We start from the raw sequence: 18,055 nt of genomic DNA on the forward strand, positions 1-18,055 counted from the left end.
AAGGAATACTTCTGTTTGTGTGCTAAGAAAATATGCTGACATCTCAGCTAGGACATTGTGGTCTTAAGTGTTTGCTGTTGTTTCCAAATGACTAGCTACCTCTGAAGTTACCATTTAATAAATTAACTCACTTGATATGAGGGTAATAATCATCTCAAATGCATCTGTTTTCCTCTTAAATACGATTTTATAATAGTTCTTCTAAAGATACATTGTTGGCATAAAGCCACCTATTTCTCTCTGGGGTTTTCATGAAAAGGCTGTATGTTCTAACCAATTGCTAGTGATCCTTTTCATAATTCTTCAGTTCAAATCAGTTATTCAACCCAAGGACAAAGGTATTAACAGAACAATAATTCTTAGGGGTTTGACAAGACATTTTATAATTGGTAATTAACTTCTAGTCTGGAGTTCATACAAGGGAGGTAGACATTAAAAATTTGAAGTGAACTAAATTCCAAACTTCAATTTCTTATTTACTTTACTTTTCATAACTTTTCATAGATAAAGCAGCAATAGTGATTCTGTTTTGTTTTGGGTTTTTGTTTGTTTGTTTCCTTTTAACACAAGAAAAACATATGAGTTCAGAGTTCATGAGTTGCTTCATAGATTTTTTTTGTTTGTTTTTTTTGGTTCTCCAGCATGCTCAGAAAACACAAAGCTGTTCATATTGTCCTTTATTTTTATAAGCTTGAATGGGATAAATGTACAACATAAATCACCAAGTAGTGCCAAAATATATTATGCAATGGAAAATGGAAAATAAAAACAGTGAATTCAGAAATATGAAATAACTCTTTTACTTTATGTCTCAAATTGGAACTCCATGGAAATTCCAAATTGGAACTCCATGGAAATTCCAAATATTCATAGCTCTTATTTTGTCAGATTTATCTAAATGGTCTGATTTTTATATGGTTTGACAAAGAGTATGTGTTTCTATACACCTTAAATGAATTCTGAACAGGTAAGCAGATCTTAAATTGTGACTTTATACAAAAACAATGGTTTAAGGAAAACAAAATAAACATTTATCTTTATATGCTCCTGTCCAAAATGTAAAAATTTCTTTAAATGTCAACCAACTGATTTTTTATTGTTATTATTATTTGAGAAATCTAGCCGTGTATAGGCATAAATGAGAATATAAAGAGTCTTTTATATGTGTATGTATTCATGGTCTTTGTTCATAGCTACAATTCTTCCTTCTGCAGCTCTCTAAATACATCTAAATCCATTTCAAAATAAATAAGATTTGCATTATTTTTATTACCTATATATTTTTTATGTATTTATTTCCTATATTCTCTTAATATTTGTTGGTTTAAACATATGTAAATACCTGGAGACATCAGCCAGTACATTCCTCTAAATTTACTGGTAGTAATCTACCATATGTGCACTTCATGCACAAATTTCCTACAATCTTTTCACTGTGTTCATGGTTGTAGATGCAAGTTAAAGTGGCCTATTTTTTTCAGAATCTTTTGCATGAATAAGTATAATGCACTTTAAAAAAAAAAAATAAAAAAAAAAAAAGAAGAAGAAGATGCAAGTGAAAGAGTTTTGGAAAGCTTACTTTGTTGAGGCTTTTCATTAAATAGAAAGAAGATGATAGAAACTTTTGCACTTCCACTAAATGTGGATTCACTATTCATATGAAATGTGGTTTGATTTCCTCTCTAGTATCACAAAGATAATTTTTTTCAGTGTTCCAGGTAAGACATGAAAGTCTGGAAGTGTTGCTCTTGACAAGAGTTATAACAGGACTATGTGAGTAACAAAAATGAGTAGAAAAATAATGTATGATATTGCTTCTATATTAATTTTCAGTATATTGAATATAATGACTAAACACAGAACAGTTTATTTCTGAGGCATAGTTTAATATAAATGTGTTTCGACATTGGAATATTTGTTTAATGGGAGTTTTACTGTAGCCTATATAAGCTCATTATGAAACATATGGTTATATCTGTTGTGAAAAAATGTTGCAAGTATATATATACACACACACACATATATACACATATATATATACATTAAGGAAAATGAAGAAACTGTAGAATCATAAAATCACCAAGGTTGGAAAAGACCTCTAAAATTATCTAGTTCACCTGTCAACAAGCATGGGTGGGACTTTGAAGTAAAGGAAAACTACTTTCTACTATTTTTCATGCAATATGCCTGCAGTTCTAACAATTGTACTGACAGTAAACTAAAGGTTACATAATGAACTAAATAGGATGTGGTTATACAAGCAGAATTTGGAAATGCTTTTTTTTTTTTTTTTTTTTTTTTCCCCTCTGGCATATGTGTCCTGTGAAATTTGTAAAAAAAAAAAAACCACCAACTTTGTGTGTGTGTGTGTGTGGGTGGGTGTGTAGAATGGAAATCAATGTCCAGAATACAATTGATTTTACTATGCACCTAATTTAAGCACTTTTCTCAGATTCACATAGTTTAAGTTTCCAGTTTTACATCTTAATTCTATAAAGGGAAATGTATTTCAAAAGCTACTTATTTACAAAATTCAATAAGGGTATTTGCAACATATTGAGTTTAATCTACGTTTGATTTTAGTCTGAATTGTGGTGAAGAAAACTAGGAAAACAGTCAAGTGGCAAGAGATCTATTTTAGTAATAAAGTTTCATACATTTCAACTTAAATTTGTCTGTTTATGTAACCTAATTATGGAATGGATTTAATTTTTCTATGCAAAACTAGTCTTAAATATATTTTTAATTAGCAGTGGTTTTCTTTAGTCAACTGTAATATATATATATGCATTTTGCATTGTTGCTGGACCCACTCAGTTGTTTAAGTGTTGTAGCTTTCTTATGACATTGCTTTCCCCCCCCCCCCCCATTTGTCATTTGGTCCTTCAAGTAAGTTATTTTTTATTAAGAAATCATGGGGAAAATGTTTATTTTGGCATTCGCTGCTGTAGAGAGGGGTTAATCTACTGCTGAAAAAAATATAATACTGAGGAAATAGAGCTAAATCTCTAGAAATACAACCAAGTGTTAGAATTTGATCCTAAACTACACTAATTATTCCTGATAGCAGCTCTATGTTAAATTTTTGCTTCAAGTACCAAAATTAATAAGTTGGGACTTTTTCCCCAAGATTAGAACCTAGACTTGTTACATTTGGAGATAAACTGAAAGCTGCATCTAGGGAGCTGGGCAAACATTATAAAACTGTTTTGTTTTACTTGAGAAAACATGAAACATATAAGAATGCAGAAATGTACTGATATCTGGGACAAGATTCCCAAAAGTCTGGAACAATTATACAACTGTAAATTATATGGTTGTGGCAAAATAATGTTTTCCATAAAAGCTAGATCAAATGAAGCTATCACAATTTGTAATTAAATAAGATAATTCTTACTGTGGCCTCTATCCTGATCTTCTGTTTGTATTTCTCCATGGCATCTGTGGTAGATAGTCAGAGCAATAAATTTCAGTTTCGGAGACTGTAGTTCTCCATTTATTTTCATCAAGTTATGATGGATACTTGGCCAAATACTATTTCTAGAACTTGCTCAAAAGAGCAGAGTTTTACTTTAAAACATGCAGTGACCTCTCTAAGAGAAGGTTAGAATACAAAACTCATACCAATATTTCTTTTCTCAATAGGATAAAGAAATACTTGTTCTGAAGTTATCAAGAATATATTAGACTATTGGTCAGATATTACTACTAGTGATATTTCAAGATTAGAGAAAACCTGGAGATACTTTGGTAGCAAGAGAACTGGAGATATTTGGGGATAATTACTGAATAACTCATCTAATAAAATGAATATAAACCAGTAAAAATACTAGAACTTAATACTCAGCTTGAATTTCAGCTTCAGGAGGGGAATCAACTCTTTGAAAGGGTAAGTGACAGCAGGACAAGGGGAAATGGTTTTAAACTGAGGGAAGAGAGATTTAGGTTGGATGTCAGGGGGAAGTTCGTTACAGAGAGAGTGGTGAGGTGCTGGAACGGGCTGCCCAGAGAGGTTGTGGATGCCCCATCCCTGGAGGTGTTCAAGGCCAGATTGGATGGGGCCCTGGGCAGTCTGGTCTAGCATTAGGTGGGATGGTTGGTGGCCCTGCATGTGGCAGGGGGATTGGAGATTCATGATCCTTGAGGTCCCTTCCAACCCTGGCAATTCTGTGATTCTGTGATTCATTAACTTTGTATATACATTGAGAATAATCTGGAGATAAGTACTGTAAATAAGACTATATATGCCTCTGGATTATTATAAAGTTTTCCTAGTGTAAAACTCACATGAATTTGTGGTGGAGTAAATAACTAGCAAAGATACCATTTTTTAATCTGGACCATAGCATTTAAGCATATTTATTCTTCCACAATTTCATGTTTTCCAATCTTTTGACTGCATGACCTGTCCTGTTTTCAAGTCTTCAGGAAGCCTCAAATACAAGTTTTCTCTCTCATAAATAGCAGCATTTTGGAATAATTCACCTATTTCAGAATGTGGAGAACTCAAATCATTCCGGATTATTAATTTTCTGAAAGCTGATTTGATTGTAGCTGGAACCTTCCAATAAGTCTCTTACAGGCATCACAGAATCCCTCCTTCTGAGTATGTTTCAGATCACTGACAATGAGATATTTTATGTTGCATCTTCCTTGTTTATTCACTGGCTACTGGAACCACATTGTTTTAAACAGGAAACCTTTATTAATCTCCATTTACACGAGATCATATTCTAAATTAACATTTTCTAGAATGAGAACAAAAGCCTAGACTCCATCACATACATTTTAAACACATAGAACTAGATGAGTAATTGCTATTTCCTTTTTATCCATGCCTTTCTTTTTTATTAATTAATAGAAACTGATACCTCTAGAAAGTGACTCAGGTCTTCAGATTTGTTCTGTGCAAATGTTTCTCTCTACTAACAATAGGAGGCTAGCATGAGTGTGTAACTGACTTGGGCACAGCAATTAAGTTGCTCATTTTGTGGTGATTCTATCCATTTCAGTGACAGAGGAGGTGGACTAGTTAGTCTTTAAAGGTCTTTTTCAGACTAAACCAACCATTCTATAATTAATTCTATGAGCATGCTGCACACTGTTTATTCTTTCTTGCTAAATTATTTTTTGTTAAAATGAAGATAAAGGAATTAGATAGGCAAACATATAGGATACATATGTATATAATGTATAAAAGTAAAAAATATTGAAAATTTACATAACGTATATACAAATAAAATACATAAATGTATCAATATTTGAACATATGTCATATTTCATAATTGATATATGCATGACATATTTTTATTCAATTACAGATTAGTATAGCCAATAGATTTACTCAAATAAAAATGCCACACACTATGCCTGCTCTGAAGACATGATTAGTATTTATCACCCCAGAAGATCAGACCTCTACTGGAGAATAGACAGTGATCAGGAAAAACAGCCCTTTAATTTAGAAGACTTCATTTAAAAATCATAACATTCAAATTAGATGCAAGTTGACTTGTGTTACTTTTCCTCCATGAGCTAATGGTCAAGTGTATTGTAGCTGCTTAGAAAGCTTATAACACCATGCAGTAGTCAATATTATTCAGCTATCTTGCTGACAATAGCTTCTGCCAATAAACACATTCTGCTAATCTTTCTCATATCAGATACTACCTCTTTAAGCATTGAATATTGTCTTTTCATATTCAATACAGAGAAATTATTCACCAGAATTTGATTTTATGATAAAAAGTAGACAGAATCTTTCAAATTGAGGCTCAAGTTGTTTTTGACTGACAGCAGATTCATGTTTGTGGCATATTAATAGATCAAAAAATGTCAGAAATATTGCTGTCTCACCAGGTTACCTGTAAATCAATTCAATGAAATATTTTGATCAAATGCCATAAATATTTAGGTTTTAAAGAAAAAAAGATAGTAAATGATTGTGACCATGGGAAGCTATGCAAATATTTTACTTTCACCATCCATCATCACATTTGGGAATATATTTAGACAACACAATAAAGAGCTACACAAGGAAAAAATATTTCATGCCGAAAATGAGTATTAGCCCAAATACGTGAACACTGACTGTGCGTTGGTCTCATTAAGTAATCCAGTCAAGTTTAGGAAGTTCATTTGAATTCTCAGTGGAATCTGGATTTATTGGATGGCCCTGCTAAAATTAAATGTACAGCAGGGAAAAAAGAAAGAAAAAAAAAAAAAAAGAAAAGCTAATTTTGAGGAAATAGAATAGCATTCTTCATGGTAGTATTTTCAGAGATGAGAAGATGGATGACTTCCATGCCATGGTGAAAGCATGGAACTCAAATATATAAAGATATGCTGCCTGTTCTCTCTGTGTCATACAATCTGTCCAAATAACAATAGCCTCTTGGGAAGAATCTACTGGCCTGGTTGTTGATGTGCTATTGTATTTGGATTCTCTCCATTTTCAAATGTTGACTTTTCATCTGTGACAAAAAAGTGGAATCTGTATTAGAGATGTGTAAAACATTTACTCTTTATTCATTTATTAACAAATCATATATAGATACAGATACAGATACAGATACAGATACAGATACAGACACAGATACAGATATAGATATATATCATTGGGTGGGGAAGGTAGTGTTTGTTCCTTCCGCTTACCCAAGAAGGTTACTGAACTTGAACTGACTGAAGTTGGGAATACATTGTATATTTTGTGGTCTGTTTCTTAATTTGGTTGTTTGTTTTTAATGACAGAATGTGCTGAACAAGAAAAACAAGCCAGATACTAGTTTGCATCTTCTATATTTCTAAAAGCTGTAATACATTCAGCTTTGTTTGTCTTTGAAAGTTTATATACAATAAAATTTTATATTTTGTATTTGCTGGTATATCCCTCTTTAGAAACAGAAAGTTCCTATAGATTATCTAGTGAGGCTACTTTTTAATTATGTTTGGTTTTTTTTTTTTTTTGTTTGTTTGTTTGTTTTTAAATCAATACAAGGTATAAGCTTTCACCCAGTTAAATATTGAAAAAAAGAAAGGTATCAAAGAGGTCTATGATAAATAGCACAGCTAGGTTTTTATGAACAGTGAAGAGAACTGAAGGTTTGAGCTGTTCACAGGGTAGCACTGCACTATTCCTGACCATAGCTGCTTTGGAACAGCTTCTTATTCTCTTGATTGCATGGACAGTGTCTCAGTGCTGTAGCTTGCCTACAGAATGGTCCTAAATGCCATATTTGTCTTTTCATCTGTTTATAAAAACTAGACAATGCTGATCAAGCTTGACCCATAGTATGTTGCAAGCTCTACAATGAGATAAGGTATACACCAAAGTCTGTGCAATACAATGACTGCATGCCATCTTTTACAGACAACTGAATACTAAAATTTGGTTAAATCTGTGAATGGAAGCAACCAAAATGAGCAACAACTAGGCTATAAAGAAGTACTTTCTTACTCTGAAATATCTCAAAGCTCTAAGACCCAAATAAAGTCAGTATTAAATAATTTCTGTATAAAACAACTAGAAATAAAACAGTAGTAATATTCAGCTGAGCTGATTTCAAGGGTGTATTTAGATGGTAAGAGCAGAGAGTTTAATTGCAGACTAAACCTTCAATTTCTAGACAAGTTGATTTGGAAGACTTCATGGGATTCCTGAAAAATCTAAACTACAAAATGCTATTGATATTCCTTATATACTTTCTCTAAGTGTATTTGCTTAAGCATAGCAGCATGCAAATAGCCTTCTGGCACTAGCATCTAATTTTATAGCAAAGGAGGTTTTTACTGCATATCTGCAGAAACAAGCCATAAAATTCCTTCCAAGGAACATGTAACTAAACAGGTCTAGGAAAACATACGTCTCTGAAACACTGTAAAACAAATTCAAATTTTTGGAAGGTATAATTTCTAGAAAATCCTCTTACCCTAGACAATGCAAGGAACTGAGAAATTTGTCCAGACTGCCTGTTCTTCAACATGTGGTCTGTATGGTACACTACTTAGAATCATAGAATTATAGAATCACTGAGGTTGGAAGAGACAGCTGAGATCATCTATTCCAACCGCCAACTGTCTCGCTCCAATTTATAGGAGGGAGAGGAGGTTCTTTTAATATCTGAATTGATTTGCGGAATCAAACTCTATAACCCAGAGTTAGGTTATAAAGCAGGTATGTTTTATTCAGCATTTGGCGCCAAGCTGGGTGCAAGGGGGATAGCTCCTCCAAACTTGCACACCGTAAGGAAGAAGCTTGGTACAGATATAGGCCGAAGGAATACACAATCAGTGGAATTTACATGCATATTCATTGCATTCCTGACGTATCAACATATGGTCCCGCCATGAGCAGTGGGGGGTCTCCTTTGCATGGGAGAAGGCCCATTGTCTCTGACAGAAGTAATCCTATCCTGACCCATTCCTTGTGTCAACAGTTTCCAGATGCCCTTTTCTTATCTGGCCACACATCCTGCTTACCTACATTCCTAAACAAGAGTTAATCCTTATCTTGTCCTTTCCTTACTCAGTATACCCAGCGTGAGATTAAGAAACAACTGTTCAAATGTTGGTCCGACCAGTTTATTACAAATCTTAATTAGGGTGATGGGGAAGGGGAGGACGGATACTATTATGAATTAAGGTAATGGGGAAGGGAAGGAGGGCAATAGAAAAGATAGGAAAGAAGAAGCAAGGAGTCTTTACAGGAGGCAAGAAGGAAACAGTTACCACCATGGATCCAGCATGGTTCGTAGTTCAGCCTTTGATCTTCAGTAGTCGTGGGTCATCAGGCATTGTTGTTCCGCTGATGACCATGACCAAGGCGATGATGGTCCCTTTTCAATGGTTCCAAAGTAGTCGAGTCAGCTGTCTTTGGAGTAACAGTTGAAATCAGAGTGGTTGAGTAAGCTCTCCTTGGAGTGGCAGCTTCTGGCTTTGCGGTCTCAGCGGAAACTTTGTTCCTATCTGCCTTGCCAGCAGATAAGAGGGAGCAGGGAGGCACCAACTTTTATCTTGCCTTCACAGGATACAATGCCATCATCCCCCAGTTTCCCATAGCAAGCTGGAGTTATTTAGTCACAGGCCAGATCTTCCGCCAGTAAACACTCCTGAGCACTATCTTCCGAAGGTAAACAGCTCCAAAGAAATGCTTTCAAATGTAAAATTGTCCACACAGTGATGTTGATTGCCACACAGCAATACCCATCTCTCATCTCCTAGAGTCTTATCACAAGAAATACCTCAGAAAGCAAGCCTTGAGCCAAAAAAACAAAGAAGGATTCTCACACCAACCCATCCCAAGGCTTTGTCTAAAAATAGTTGATAATTATTATTATTGCTAAATAAGACATGTCTGAAACAGTGGTAGCATATTTCAAAAGACTCCTTGACATCCAGTGCTGCCATAGATTGTGGTTTTATTATTTGCTTGTCACACTTGAGCAGGGGGAGGAAGAGATTTCATATCGTAATATGTTTCCCAGTCTCCCTAATTGTGCCAGTAGCTGCTTATTTTCTGGAATCTCTCTAACTGTTATGTGCTTCAAAGAACTGAATGTTTTCAGAAGTAAATTTCCTCATGTAACTTGGGACTTTGCTCCACATGGTTTGCACTTTGTCCAGCTCTGGTTGGCAGTGCATCTCTACAATTGCTCCTACTTCTTGAACACATACATGTGGGAAAACATATATGCGTTTCTATATGTATCTCAATGCATAACAAATAATTTTTTTAGCAAGACTGAAGTTAATTTTGGTCTGTGAGAGAAGTGAATCTGAATCTATCAGAAAGAAAAGGGAACTGCAGTGGAGTCTCTCATATTTCCAGAAATATTCTAACTATGAGTATCCCCTGCACACTGTTTGAAACAAAAGACAGATGACCTTTCTGTAATCAGCCTATAAACTAGAGAAAGAAAAACAGTCTACTGCTATCATTCAAAACTAGAACCTCTTGCTGTATATATGTTAGTTGTACTCTTAAAATGCCAACTGCATTGAGAAATTCAAGGTATGAAAGAGGGGGAACATTTACTTTCGTAATCCTGATTCGATTTAGGCATGAAGCATTTCAGTCATCAGAAGACCGAGGCAATTCTGTGCAGAAGCAGAATTTCAAGTACTTGAATAATCTTGCATTCCAAAACTGATGGAGCCAAAGAAGTCGTCATGCATAATTTTTGGAATTGTACTTTGAATCTTAGCCACCTAGAGTTTAGTGGAAGCCATTTGGATCACTTAGGTATTTCACATAATTGTGTAGAAAATCTTTTTTTTTTTTTTTGTCTGGCTTTCCTGTCTGGTAAGAAATTGCTTTACTAGGAATATAGTTTGTTGGATTTCTGTATTCTGAGCAGTACCTTGCACAAACCCTCTCTCCTCAGTTGACTGTCCCTCTTGTTGTTAATGATTCTAAGTAGCTAATTATTCTAACAGCTTATCTTTAGTAAATAATGAAGATACAGGCTAACCTTACAGTATTATTTGGTAGTAATAATGAAAAATAAGCTAGGACAAAATAACTATTCAGGGCTTGATCTGCACTTGAGTACAGAAGGTGGAATGCCAAGAAGAAGAGAGAGAAGCAACAGGTTACAAGGTGCTGGTGATAATTCTACTAAAAAAATGCAGCAGCAGTGGATACAGGGACCTTGGAACAAGGTGGTTTGGGGCCATGACATTCATTATTTTAACAGTACTGACTTTTTCACGTGGAATAGGCATGTAATAAGTTTCTGAAAATATGTTTTTTTGTTGCAGTCACTGAAGAATCTTTCTGTTAATAAACTATCTAGAGAACACAAGTAGCATAACATGTATGTGACTTTTAGGTCTTGGATTTTTCTTACCAGATTATAAGAAGAACAGGCTCTCATTCATTTCACTGATATCCAAGTGGGGGGGGGGAAGTCAAAAGTATATTTTTTATTATAAATTGATTTGCAGTTTTTGTATTTATTATACACAGTAATTACAAAACATCCAAGAAATGTAATAATGTCATCTCAGTTCCAATATATATCAGAAAGGCTGTAAAAATCATATGGTCTCAGAAAAGATAATTAAGTAACCCATGAAAGCATTAAAAAAGCTTTCTGTATTTGAGCTTAAATAGAGCTGAAAATGTTGTGACTGTTGTTCTTTTCTGCTTAAGAGGTAATATGAAAAGTTAAATAAATATGATATTTTGAAACACAACTGTGGCCATGTTTGAATCCACTGTACTTAATGTCAGTGCCCCTAGGCAAAGAGCACATTTATTTTATTTTATTTTTATTTATGTTGAGAACACAAAGCCTCACTGATTTGAGCTCATCGTCTTGACTCTTTAGCACTGAAAAAATAATTTTCTGGCTTTAAGCAAGAGTATTTTAAAGAAGCAGGTTGAAAAGCAGCTGGTCAACACACCAGAAGCTACTTGCTAATTGCAGCAGTAAGTTAATCAATGAAATAACTGTTTAGCTTCAGGGTACAATAAAAAGTGATAAAAGACCACACCATTAGGGTATGACTAGCTATTTAGTGGCATACGTTATTTTTCTTCTTACACCTGTCTGCTTATGAGGACACATGCATCTGCTTGTCAGCTATTAAAAGAATAAAATAACAAAAAAGCATTTTGGGGTAAGACCCGATATAAATATTTACAAAGACAATTTAAAGGAGTATTTGTTATGCACTTTTTGTGTTTGCTTTCAAAACAATGAACTCCAGAGACAGATGGCTTGTACAGCTTTTTCAGCGTTTGTGTCATTATATATTCAAGTAGCCAAGACTGATAACCAGTCTCATGTATTACGAATTGTTCAGAAAACAAATACTTTGAAGAAAACATATCAAGAAAGTACTTCACTGTGGAAAAAACTTGATACAGAAAATTCAGCGACATCTTTATGAAAACAAATTAATGCAATTATAAACGTAAAGCAGCAAGAACAGGTTTTTAAGTGAGGTCATTGTATGTAGTAATGAAACAACTTCAGAAAACTGAGTAAAAGCTACTATTCATCTGCGGTGGAGAAGAAAAATAATCATTATTACGTGAAAATTCTGCTTCACAATACAAAGCAGACAACTCTTCAGAAGCTACCCATGGAAATGGAAGATTTCTCTTCCATCATATTTTTCATGATCATTTCGCTTTATGCTATTTAATAACAACCTGAATGAGTGTCTTAGAAAAAAATAACCTATTTATAGTTGAGAACATAATTACATAAAATCTGAAGAAAACCATATTGTTAAGTGTTTTTTTTTTTTTTTTTTTTGTAAGTGAGGTCCTTTTTTTTCTTCTCAAAATTTATTTTCAATCTTCTTTCAGAGAGTCACAGTAGGACATTTTTAAAGTCCTCTAAATTGCCATAATTCCCATTATTATCAGTGATAGTTACAAAAACACTGTGTTTGTTCTAAAAGGCTTAACTGGAAATGAGGTGAGAAGAGCACTGCAGGCATTATGAATGAAGCTGCCTTCTCCAGAACCAGTAAGCAGTCATGAGTAGCAGCTCAACGACAACATTATTACTTAAAAAAAAAAAATAATAATAAATAAATAAATAATAATAATAATAATAAATCTTCTCTTAAAAAACAAAACAAACAAACAAAAAAAACCACTATGGATTTATTTTCCTCGTGTCACGTCTTAAAACAAAAGTGATAAAATAAATATTTTTAATAATGTAAGAGATGATGCTTTGCATTTTGTGAACTTCAACTTCACAATATTTCAATAAGGCAAGTAAATTTTCCCTGTATTTTACAGAACAGAAGACATGAGACAGAGTACTTGAAAATATACACACTCACTTGAGTAGAAACCCAAACCTCTTCCCAAGTCTGGGCAGGCATTTCAGTCACAGACTTTCATGTCCAGGCACACGTTAACAGTGTGTCCAGACTTGCACCAAACCCCATGGCTTTTTGAATAACTGTTCAAATACAGCTAAAGGAATAGCGCTGGGGCTGCCCTGGAGTTCCTAGTCCTCTAATGAGAGCGGAAGGCCTCACTGCCCACAGCTGTCATTTGTCACCTACACCAATCAAAAAAATGGTAATTTGTCCCTTGTGAAGACTTCCATAATCAAGATTTTATTTTAAATCTTTGCACAGGGAAGGTTTACTGGAGGAGGACTTGCACACAATAATAAGACCAAGTGAGACAGTAGTGCTTTGTTAACATCAAAAAACAAGGAGATGTTTCTCCTGATTAGGTGAATATCTCAGAATTATCATCCCATTCTTACTTTCTGTTATTCACCATAATAGATATCTTATTATTTTGGTGGTCTCCAGAAAGTCTATCAGCTCAAAGATGGCAAAGGCAAAAGGGTGCTTAAAATCCATTCTCAGCTTAACAACACAAGCAATCTAGCATTGTTATTGAAGAAAGAAATACAAATGGAGTGAATCTTAAAAAATGTTTAACATGTAGCTTAGAGGAGCACATTTTGTCCTAAGTAAAATAAGATTATTGATCATTTAATTTTTAAATGGAAATAAATGTCTTATGTCTTGAAATTTATTTAAATGGACAGAAAATAAATAAATAAATAAATAAATAACATCCCTTTCAGAACTGTAGTATTGAAGGCTCTGAGGCTTACCTCTTATTCCATCACAGATAGGAAGCACAGAATGCATGCACTGTTTTTTTTTTTTTTTTGAATCTGTCATTCTGTGGTAAACAGTTTTCTTTGTGTATCGAAGGTTCTAATCCCTGCCAAATGTGTACTCTTTGGTCAGTAAGATCATACAGTATTGTGAAAGTGAGCACGCTGGAAATAGTTCTGGAACTTCTCACATTCTTCCTCTGAAATTGAAAACAAAACAAAACAAAACAAAAACAACAACAAAAGCCAGCATTAAAATCAAATTTCTATTGTCACAGTAATATATAAATAAATTCTCATCTTTTAATCTATAGATTAACTTTCAAAATGTTAACAATAAACTAGGTGCACTTCCTTTACTTATTATTACTTTATTTGCGCTAAATACTTGCCTCCATTTGATCATAACTGCATATTAGAGTATTCAGTGAAGAGCATTATAGAAAGAACCATGCCTTTCTCCCAGGGAATTATCATAGTTCTGAATAGTTTTGAATCAAAGTTTTTGGTTCTCCTTGAAACTTTAGATAACTCTCCACTTTACAAATGCTTTTTTTTTTTTTTTTTTTTTTTTTTTTTCCCCTCCTCTAATGGTTCTGGATTAATGGTTCATTTTGTATTGACCTAAATAGAAAGTGGCATTGATTCTGTACATTTTTTTTTTTTTTAATGTTCTAATCAACAGCAGTAGGATATTGTGCTATACAAGGAATGCAGAACAACTTTTATTATAGTTTATTGCATTTTGTCAAGCCAGCAGTGTACTGTGTATTTTCTAGATATTCAAAATAGGTGATACTCAGAAATAAGAACAAATTACATTTGGACATGCAGAAGTAGATATGATTGCATTTTCTGTGCGTGTGTAAAAACAGTAGGTTGATAATCTGTGGAACTTACTACAATATACTGTTATGTGGCAACTTAAAAAAAAAAAAAAACTGAGAAAAAATAGCAATTATTAAATTAATTGAGATAAATTGAGTGCTTAGGAAGGGACTTGTTATTGTGGTAATTTATTGTACATGCATAGTGTACAAGAGAATGAAATATTCTTCAGCATTGTAATGCAGAAATCTTTGTTAGTGCCCTCACTTATTTTGCATCTCAATTTTATTGTTATAAACAATTGCTTTTTGCTGGTACATCACTGGAATTTTTCTTGATTTATACCACTTTTCAAGATGCTTTGTAACTTCACTTCTCCTTTCTCCCCGCTAAAATTTTTTCTCAAAAATCAATCTATAATTTCTTTCGTGTTACTGGGCTTTTTAATCAAGGAAAAATGTCTTTAGCTCTTTAAATGTCTACAAAATTAGCTAGCTGATTTGCTCTGGAGTTGAGAAAGGGCGTCTTAAAAATCTTGCTCAAAACTGTGACACATGTAGAAAAATATATTTCAGATACTGAGAAATATCTCACAAAGACATATGAAGTAGTTTCTCTACATTTTTTACTGGCTTGTCCTTCCTCATAAATCCAGTCTGATTAGATGAACAAGTTAAGTCATTTAGGAATACAGTGTGAGAGAGAGAAAGTTAGTGCTATAGAAGATATGGGTGACCTGTCTGCTAGACTGCAAGATGCCCGCAGCTGGCCAGCTGTGTCCTCAGTGGTGTGTGGAAGATGATGAAGATATTTAATATGTGTAGTACATTACAAATCTTAATATCAGTCTCCTGTGCTCTCACATTTCTGACTTAAAATAGTTATGAGAACAACTCCTTATGATGAACAAGATTTATATAACCTTCCTTTTTCATTTACCCCTTGATTTTTACGGTTGCTGAGATGTGTGTTAATGGTCAGAAAAAATACATTTTTTTACTCTGTTTTCTGTTGAAACACATTGAAGTTTTTGCAGTATTTTCATGTGTTCATAGTAAATCCTGCAAAGTTTAACTTCTCTCCCACTTTTTGGGAGTGTATATCAGAGCTTTATTTACTGGGTAGATGTCTAAAGTTATGTACTAACTTATGTTTGTACAATAGTAGAAATATAGAAACTTCTAGCATTTAGATAATACCTTTGGACAGGCACATTTTCAGACAGCAAAATGTTTCTTAGATTGTTAAATTGCCAAAGCATTAAAGGCATAAGGTGAGATGATAGCAAAAGCATGCATCTAGACTACAGATCTTTACAAGGAGTATCAATTCTCACTCAGCATCTGCAAGAGTGATATTTTTACCTACCTAGTTCTGTATTCTCAGTGTGACTGAAGGGTTAAGTTTATTTGGAGTAGAACCTAATACTGATAATTTAGGGCTAATTTAATCATCTTTTGAAAACTGTGTATGCACACATTTAGAGATTGCATGTCCAGAGTACATAGCCTATAAAGCAATCACTCCAACACAATGAAGAAGTATCTAGGATTTACCATGAACATAACAGGTTTTGTGAAAGACATAATATTTTTTTCAGAATCATTGTAAATTTTCTCAGGAAGTATATGTATACGTGTTATGTCAAATATCAAAATCTAATATGTCATTTTTTTCCCCTCTCTCCTTCTTTCTTCTTTATGTTTTGTTGTTATTTTTGTTTGTTTGTTTTTCTTCTTCTTCTACAGATGGGCCTCTTGGGCCAAGAGGATTAGCTGAAGCTACAGAGATGTGTACTCAAGAATGCCTGGTTTTGGGTCATTCAGATAACTGTTGGATGCCTCCCAGCCTGGGTCCATACCAACAGCCAAAGTCTCCAATGTCTACCTTTGCACCTCAGAAAGAATGGGTTAAGAAGGACAAATTAGTTAATGGACACACACTGACCAGGACCTGGAAAGAAGATAGCAACAGAAACCAATTCAGTGATCGAAAGCAGTATGGTTCCAGTGAGGGCCATTTCAACACTGGCAATCACATGACTGACATTCCTCTGGCCAACTTGAAGTCTTATAAACAGGCCTCAGGAGCTGCTGAGAGTCCAAAGGAGCACCAGCTATAAGAAATGGTTACTTTGGGCCAATGACTTTAGCCTACTTAGACTTGCTAATACTGTGTGTGTGTCAGAGCTTTATGTACTGAGTAGACCTCTAGAACTATGCTTTGCCTAGCAGAGATATGCATATCTTTATGTTAGCACCGTGGAAGGTATGATGTCCTGCAAGATGAAAGAGTTCCTACTAGTTGTGTGGTTTTGTTAAATAGACATGATTAAACTCTGCAGCAATCTCTCCAGTTTGAGAATATTCTTTTATTGTTTGGTTTGTTGTTGGTGTTTTTTGTTTTTTTTTTTTTGACCCTGGACTGCTGCTATGAACAACAGAAGATACATTTAGAGAGTGGGAGAGCAACAAAGTTCATTGGATTGGAATGATTGAAAAGGATATCCAGTTAGAAAACTGTGCTTTTGTTGTCATTGATCTATGCTGGGACCATTATACTTGAGAACATATAGCAAACAAAACAACTGAAACTGTAAACATTAAACCTATTGTGCTATTAATGATAGTGGACACTTATAAGTCAATCAGTGTTCAAATACTTGTAAATAGAAACAATTATTACTTACAAAATTTGTGTACTTATAACATTCACTTGAAAAAATACGGTAGCATATTTCTGTGTTCCAGAGTTGCTTTTTACTTTCTTTCATTTGCTTCCTGTTGTTTTGCTTTCATTTTCAGTGATGGTGTTTCTGTGTTAGTAATCTGTCTGACACACAGTGTTCCAAGGAACTCAAACCACTTGTGTTAAAAAGACAAAAATAAATAAATAAATAAATAAATAAGATTGATGAGGTGGGAGAGAAGGTTGCTGGTAGAAAGGAGAGCAAGAAGAAAAATGCTTTTTTCTTTCTAGTAGTAGCAACTTATGCTAGCATTAAGGTAGATTTTTTTTTTTTTTTTTTTCCAAATATTAAGCAGTGAAAGGATATATGTAAGGGCTTTAAAAAAATGCAACTTTTTTTTCTCTTAACTTCCATTCTGTTTCATAAAACAGGGAAACTGCAAAACAGAAGAGTATTTAGATTCTTGTTGATAGGTGAGTAAGGGAGAAAGCTGCTAATTTGGAATCTTTGATTGTTAGCTGCAGTCTGGAATTTAATGAGTGGCAGCTGACATTGATCTCAGCTGAAATTTATGAAGGAAATTATAAAGGAAGAAAATACAATAATCATGTTTTTCCAATTGGGCAAGTGTGTGTCTATACCTAAGACAGTTTGTATTGCTGAAACAGCAGCATTTGTGTGGATCTTCATCTGCGTTAATGTTGTAGTAACACAAGCGTTTTTAGACCATAGCCAGAGAATATTTAATGTGTTGTGCCTTCATGATGTAACAGAGCATTCTCCTGGTAGGCTAGTTGGGGGAAATAAAGGGTTAAATCTCTAATTATTGCTGTTTAATTGTTTGTTATCATAGTTGGACAATGCCTGGCAGGTACCAGTATCACGTCACCTCCGTCAAACCAGCAGAGTGACTACTAATGTTAATAAG

The 18,055-nt window shown here is 34.1% G+C and overlaps 1 protein-coding gene across 2 annotated transcripts in view; it reads left to right on the forward strand.

Annotated features, from left to right (window-relative positions):
• PCDH9 (protocadherin 9) overlaps window positions 1-17,076 on the forward strand; it is a 710,954-nt gene extending 693,878 nt beyond the window's left edge. For both annotated transcript variants that reach the window (XM_090131111.1, XM_031614543.2), the window contains one exon: window positions 16,187-17,076. In XM_090131111.1, the coding sequence (XP_089987237.1) occupies window positions 16,187-16,560 (374 nt within the window). In that variant the 3' untranslated portion in view covers window positions 16,561-17,076. The remainder of the gene's footprint in view (window positions 1-16,186) is intronic.
• Window positions 17,077-18,055: the final 979 nt, after the last annotated feature.

Source organism: Phasianus colchicus, chromosome 1 (genome assembly GCF_987193195.1).
Source record: "Phasianus colchicus chromosome 1, bPhaCol1.hap1.1, whole genome shotgun sequence".
In the NCBI taxonomy this organism is placed as follows: domain Eukaryota; kingdom Metazoa; phylum Chordata; class Aves; order Galliformes; family Phasianidae; genus Phasianus; species Phasianus colchicus.